General features: G+C 56.0%; 1 protein-coding gene across 1 annotated transcript in view; it reads left to right on the top strand.

Moving 5' to 3' along the window:
* Positions 1 to 5,719, top strand: part of Gpc1 (glypican 1) — a 27,994-nt gene extending 22,275 nt beyond the window's left edge. The window contains exons 3-9 of the mRNA XM_021198230.2: positions 445 to 833; positions 1,488 to 1,653; positions 2,512 to 2,642; positions 2,762 to 2,881; positions 2,981 to 3,114; positions 3,357 to 3,532; positions 3,828 to 5,719. Of these exons, the coding sequence (XP_021053889.1) occupies positions 445 to 833; positions 1,488 to 1,653; positions 2,512 to 2,642; positions 2,762 to 2,881; positions 2,981 to 3,114; positions 3,357 to 3,532; positions 3,828 to 4,060 (1,349 nt within the window). The 3' untranslated portion in view covers positions 4,061 to 5,719. The remainder of the gene's footprint in view (positions 1 to 444; positions 834 to 1,487; positions 1,654 to 2,511; positions 2,643 to 2,761; positions 2,882 to 2,980; positions 3,115 to 3,356; positions 3,533 to 3,827) is intronic.
* Positions 5,720 to 6,766: the final 1,047 nt, after the last annotated feature.

Genomic DNA, 6,766 nt, shown 5'->3' on the forward strand with positions numbered 1-6,766 from the left:
GGGGGAGGAGAAGGGGGGAGGAGGAGGAGGAGGAGGAGGAGGAGGGCTGCTTGGAGCAACTGAGAGCATTGGGGTGGAAGACAGAGCAGCTAGGCAAGGCTCACTCAAGCCTCTCCCGCCACTCCCACTACAGTCCCTCCCAGGATCAGTGAATCTCAGCAGCTGTTGGTTCCTAAGGTCCACCTCAGAAATGGCCTCTGGAGCTAGAGGCCTAAGTACATGGGGGCCTATGACCCTAGAGAGGCCACTCCTGACTTCTGCACCTCTGGTGAGGAGAGACAGGTCTCTAAGAGCCTGAGGTAGCCTCTGCAATATGGTGTCCAGCTTTTATGGACTGCATAAGCAGGATCTGAGAAGGGGGAGGTATTCTACCAAGCCCATGAGGAGATTAGCAGAGAAACAGAACCCCCTCTCAGGGGGTCATTGCTTCTCCTCTGTGCACAGACCACTTCCAGCGCCTGTTGAATGACTCGGAGCGTACACTGCAGGATTCTTTCCCCGGGGCCTTTGGGGACCTGTATACGCAGAACACTCGTGCCTTCCGGGACCTATATGCTGAGCTGCGCCTCTACTACCGTGGGGCCAACCTGCACCTTGAGGAGACGCTGGCCGAGTTCTGGGCACGGCTGCTAGAGCGCCTCTTCAAGCAGCTGCACCCCCAGCTGCTGCCTGATGACTACCTGGACTGCCTGGGCAAGCAGGCGGAGGCACTGAGGCCTTTCGGAGACGCCCCTCGAGAACTGCGCCTGCGGGCCACCCGTGCCTTTGTGGCGGCACGCTCCTTCGTGCAGGGCCTGGGTGTGGCCAGTGATGTAGTCCGGAAGGTGGCCCAGGTACAAACACTGCCTGGGGCTCTGAGTAGACCCCTGGGAGTTCCTCATGCTGTGCCCTGGGTGCTTGGTATCCCCCACACTCAGCCCTGTTCTCTGAGCCTCCTGGCTCTTAGGCTCATAACTGCAGCCTGTTATCAGTTGCTTACAATGGGTCCTCAGATGTGAGTCCACTTAAAGCCTGTCTGTCTGCTGCCCAGTCTTGGGTCCTTATCCAAATGCGGCTATGGGCCGGGTGAAGAGGGCCATTGGTCTGCTGGGCTCAGGAAACAGGAAACAAGAAAATGCTCACAGGCAAGCACGGTAGCTCACTGAATGGGACGGCACAATGCAGATCCACCTAGGGAAGGGTATGGGGAGAGTACCAGCTTTAAACTGCACTGCCCCCATCTCTAGCTAGGTGGGGTAAGTTACCTCCCAACCCATGGGCCTCGGTTATCTTCAGCAAAGCCTCGTGGCAGCAGTAGTCCTGGGACTGTGACACCGAAATGTGTACCTGAGATGGCCTGGCCTAGGCAAAGTTCCACAGTGGGTCAGAGTAGAGCCTTGATGTTCTGGCTTGCATCCCAAGCCCTTCACACTGGGGCTCCCTCGGGGCTAGCTGGTGACCAGGTGCACAAGGAGTGCAGGGGGGCTCAGGCTGCCTTTGTTCTCCAGGTACCTCTGGCCCCAGAATGTTCTCGGGCCATCATGAAGTTGGTCTACTGTGCTCATTGCCGGGGAGTCCCGGGTGCCCGGCCCTGCCCCGACTATTGCCGAAATGTGCTCAAAGGCTGCCTTGCCAACCAGGCCGACCTGGATGCTGAGTGGAGGAACCTCCTGGGTGAGCCGTCTGGCCTGTCCTTGGGAGCACAGACAGACAGAGGTCCTGGGAGGTAGTAGTCCCTAGTGTGGGCCCTATGAAGGTTTGAAGGCCTGATATGAGTGGGGCTTTGGGGATCAAGGGAAAGGTTTTATTGTCCCAAGGCATATGGTAGAATAGCTGCTTCAGCATGCATATACACCAACACATAGGTGATATGTGGCAAACCCATACATGTATGTACATATACTTAAACATATACAATCTGGCATATATGTATGATACACACAATGGGCCAGTCTGTGGTGTGCACAGAGTCTCCCTGCCCATCACAGGTATACTTACATGCGCATGTACTGGCATAAGGGGAGTTGACATACACATATACCAACACATATGAATCACGGTGTACCTCTTTTGATATGGGGCAAATTAGCATGCATACATGTCGGCACTGGTACATAGCTGGCATGAGCCGGTTAGTATGCTGATCTGACAGGTGCGTTGGCACTATGAGCCAATGTGTGTGTGCTATTACTTCTGTGCATTATGCAAGCATGCACATGCACACACACAGTTTATATGTTCAGGGTCTGGTGTGAGGCACATCTACATGCATACATATGTGGGCACATGGTGGGTCAGCAGCTAACTAGGCAAGATCGTCAGATGTCCTGTGTGTTCATGGGAACCTATGCTCTGCCTGTGGGTATCCACTAGTGATGAATGCTCAGAGCTGCACATGAGTGTAAGCTGGTTCAGTCGGAATGTGAGCTCACGTGACCCTCTGCTGACCTATGCCTGTGACTACTGTTGAGACTGTGTGTCATTAATGTGCACACGTAATGTAATGGGCGTACATGTTAACACCTCTGCCAGACTCCATGGTGCTCATCACTGACAAGTTCTGGGGCCCGTCGGGTGCGGAGAGTGTCATTGGCGGTGTGCATGTGTGGCTGGCGGAGGCCATCAATGCCCTCCAGGACAACAAGGACACACTCACAGCTAAGGTGTGTGGAGGCTGGGAGTGGGGGGAGGGGCGTACCACTGTGAGCATTGGAGGGTCTGTCCCCAGTATGGGCCTGAGAAACCCTGCTGTCCCTCCAGAACCCCTTTGGTATCTCTCTAGGTCATACAGGCCTGTGGAAACCCCAAGGTCAATCCCCATGGCTCAGGGCCCGAGGAGAAGCGTCGCCGTGGCAAATTGGCACTGCAGGAGAAGCCCTCCACAGGTACTCTGGAAAAGCTGGTAAGTGTACTCATCTCATATGCCATGGCATAGCCACATGGGAGGGACATAGGCAGTCTGTCCCCCAGGCTTCTCACTGCTCTGACTGCCGTCCGATAGGTCTCTGAGGCCAAGGCCCAGCTCCGAGACATTCAGGACTTCTGGATCAGCCTCCCAGGGACACTGTGCAGTGAGAAGATGGCCATGAGTCCTGCCAGTGATGACCGCTGCTGGAATGGAATCTCCAAGGGCCGGTAGGTGCCCACCACTGGCCACATCCTCACAAATGCCCAGAGCCAGGGAAAGTGGCCTGGAAGATCCCACACATTCACCAGCTCCCCGCCGTGATCACATACCCCCTACCATGGAGCCTGCATGGGTTACCAATGCGTTAGGGGTTGGCTGGCTCTCGGTGTCGTGGGGCGCAGGGTGCCTTGGTTAGACTCCTTTGCGAAAGCTAATGTAATGAGTCGTGGCTCCGGCTGCCCTGTTCCAGGTACCTACCAGAGGTGATGGGGGACGGACTGGCCAACCAGATCAACAACCCTGAGGTGGAAGTGGACATCACCAAGCCCGACATGACCATCCGGCAGCAGATCATGCAACTCAAGATCATGACCAACCGTTTACGTGGCGCCTATGGCGGCAACGACGTGGACTTCCAGGATGCCAGTGAGGCCCGCCAGGGCTGGGGTGGGTTGGGGAGGGATCGCCCCTGCTCAGAAGTGGAAGGGTACAAGGCCTCTCCGGACTCCTCTGCCAGGGGCCCTCCGCCCTGTGTCCTTGTCGCACAGTTGAAGCCCAGGCAGGATGTCCATCTGGCTATCGTCTAACAGGTGGGAACAGCGGGAGGCAGACCTAGTAACTGTGTCTTCGGGTGGGTGCAGCGGGCCTCAGACTCCCAGTGTCACCTAGCGCTCAGGAGCCCAGGTAGGAAGAGCCTGCTGGAGTCTCCTGTCTTCCCCAGGTGATGACGGCAGTGGCTCTGGCAGCGGTGGTGGATGCCCAGATGACACCTGTGGCCGGAGGGTCAGCAAGAAGAGCTCCAGCTCCCGGACCCCCTTGACCCATGCCCTCCCCGGCCTGTCAGAACAGGAGGGACAGAAGACCTCAGCCGCCGCCTGCCCAGAGCCCCACAGCTTCTTCCTGCTCTTCCTCGTCACCTTGGTCCTTGCAGCAGCCAGGCCCAGGTGGCGGTAACTGCCCCCTAGCCCCAAGAACTGTCTTGGCCAAAACATGCAACAGACCATATTTAATTCCCTTGGCCTTTCGAGGTCCAGGGCAGGATAAGGAGACAGTAGCTCTGAGTGCTGGGGCAGGGTGCATGGGGTCCAGGCCTCCTGGGTCTGGCCACGCCTGTCACCCTAGCTTTTAATTTTGTATCAGGTCAGCTGCGAGCCAGTGTCCCCAAAAGCCATGTATTTCAGGGACCTCAGGGGCACCTCTGGCTGCACACTCCTCCCCTACCCTCCTGCACCACCCCCAGAAGCTCATGAGGCCAGCCAGAAGGGCGGCTGTTAGCTACAACCCACCGGAGACCTCAAGTGAGTCTGTGCCTTCCTCTCCTGCCTCTTCCCGCTGGGGACTCCCCACCAGACCCCATGGGCCACAGATGTCAGAAACTGAGGCCCATCCCGCAGCTCCCCAGGAAGCCTGCAAGGGATGCCAGTATGTCGCCGCCCAGGCTCTGGCAGGGCCTTCAAGTTTATGCATGATACCTTCTACTCAGAAGAAGCTCTGCAGCCAGGATCCCCACACACAGCAGACCAGGACCCTGTGCCACTGTGGAGCTCAGTGAATCTGGTTCTCAAAAAAAAAAAAAAAAAAAAAAAAAAAAAGACCCACTGTGGGGTTCCTCTAGTGTGACTTAGGTGAGGTGAGAGGTGGCAGCTGGCACGGCCATACTATGCTCAACTCTGCCACACTGTTTGAGGGTGTGTTCTGTCCCCTCAGATGGGCTCACGAAGACTGGCTTTGGCGGTTCACATGAGGAGCCTCACTTCAGGGGAACAGCCAGCTACATCTAGCCCCCACCCCACTTAGAAAGGTCACCTGGCCATGGGGATGCTGGGTGGCTGGTGAAACTTTAGCTCAGGGTCAATGGGACCTGGCACTGCAGGTCAAGAGGATGCCTGGGCCCCTCCCTGACCCAGGCAGCTCTGCAGGAGCTGGGGCAGCATTGACAGTCAAGGGCTTTTACAGACATGCACATTCAGACCCTCAGTGTCCTTGTCCACTGAGTGCTACATCTCAGTCTTCCTTGACAGCACTGGAGAGGCTCAGGGCACCACTTGGAGTCTGGTTTCCTCCTGTGGCCTCGAGACCTGGGGGCACCTGGCTTACCAAGGCTGTCAAGGCTCCATCTTCCCTTCCAGGGCCTAGGGGATGCCGAGTTGCTATATCCAGGAAGACAGTGGTCCTGACATGCAGAAGGCCTGGAAAAAAGGCTGCTTACCGCTTTTTTTTTTTTTTTTTAATTTTATTTTTAACTTTCTTTTAGTCACTGGGTTAGAAGAGGCTATTGCCAGCACAGCACCAAGGCCTGCCCAGTAGTCAGGTCCCCTGGTCCAGGATAGCTATTCTCCATAATTGGTCTGTGGGTTTGTTGGGCCCATGCCCTGAGTGCACTCACCCAGCCACAACCCTGCTAGTGCCACTCAAGCAGGGGCACTGGGAGCTAGACCTGAGCTCTGGGATGAGTGCCCAGGTGTTAGGACAGCAGCACCCATGCTGAGCAGGGCACCCAGGATAGTGGCCAGGGTACTGTGTCCTTTCTCCATGAGGCCCCCTGTCACTCGGTACCAGTGGATAATGTGTGTTCTTTGAGTCCTTGTATGAATTAAAGGCTGGGGACCTACAGTGGACATGACCTCGTATAAACTGGTAAGACTTGGTGTGCGTACATGTGAGCCCTGACATGCCCAACCCATGGCAGAGCACAGATTGGAGCTTGTTGGAAGGAGGTTGAAGAGGGGTTGTGCCTGTAGGAAAGTCCTGGGGTTTTCATGTGGTGGCAACCTTTGAACATCTCCAAGTCCTACCTGGGAAGATGCCTGTCTGCGCCAACTGAACATGCCAAAGTTTGTGGGAGGAGGGGGCCAGGATACCAGAGTCAGCCTGTGCCGGTTCCACCAGCCTTCCGCCTCTTTAACCCACCTCAATGTCCATGCCATTGTCTTAGCCATAGAAAAGTTCTCATTCCTGCCAGGGTGCCTCAGAGGTACCTGAGAGAGCAGTGTAGGGAACAGGGATACCCTGACCAGTCTGTCCCAAGCTATCCCACATCTGCAGAGACGTTCTAAGTAACCTACGATACTCAGGGCTAGTTCACCCTCACCTCTAGGAGCTCCCTGTGTACATAGAGCCTACCTCCATTGCTAGGAAGCTCACTCAGTAGCCTGAACTCAAAAGAATCCCTGCTCAGCCGTGTGTCATGTGTCCTTTAACAGAGTTGGGGCCCACAGTGTTGCATTCAGTGGGGCCTATTCAAGCACAGGGGGTACAGGGCTCTACCCCTCATGCTACTGGGCCACAGCTCCCTGAAGAGAGGCTCTTCAAAAGGGCACAGCTCTGGCTGGTTATTAGATTCCACCCAAGGATACTTGCATACCCAGGCCCAGAGTGGCAGCTGCGTCCTCACACTCTGCCTTCTTTTAAGTCTTGGGAAGCCCTGGTGCCAGGTAGCTCAGATTTTTCCCTGGGACAGGGTAGGGGTATAGTCCTCCTTGAGTGGCCAGGATAGATAGCTATGGAGTGAGGCTCAGTAGAGCCTCCCTGTGGGGTGAGGTGGAATGCTGGTGCTCACTGGTAACTACAGGTGAAGCGCCATGTCAGGCCGTCAAGTAGGCTCTCCTTGTGAACCCCTGCTTCTGCTCCGGGTTGTTTTTGAGCTGGACACCTTGTTAT

The sequence above is a fragment of the Mus pahari genome, chromosome 5 (assembly GCF_900095145.1).
Source record: "Mus pahari chromosome 5, PAHARI_EIJ_v1.1, whole genome shotgun sequence".
NCBI classification, from domain to species: domain Eukaryota; kingdom Metazoa; phylum Chordata; class Mammalia; order Rodentia; family Muridae; genus Mus; species Mus pahari.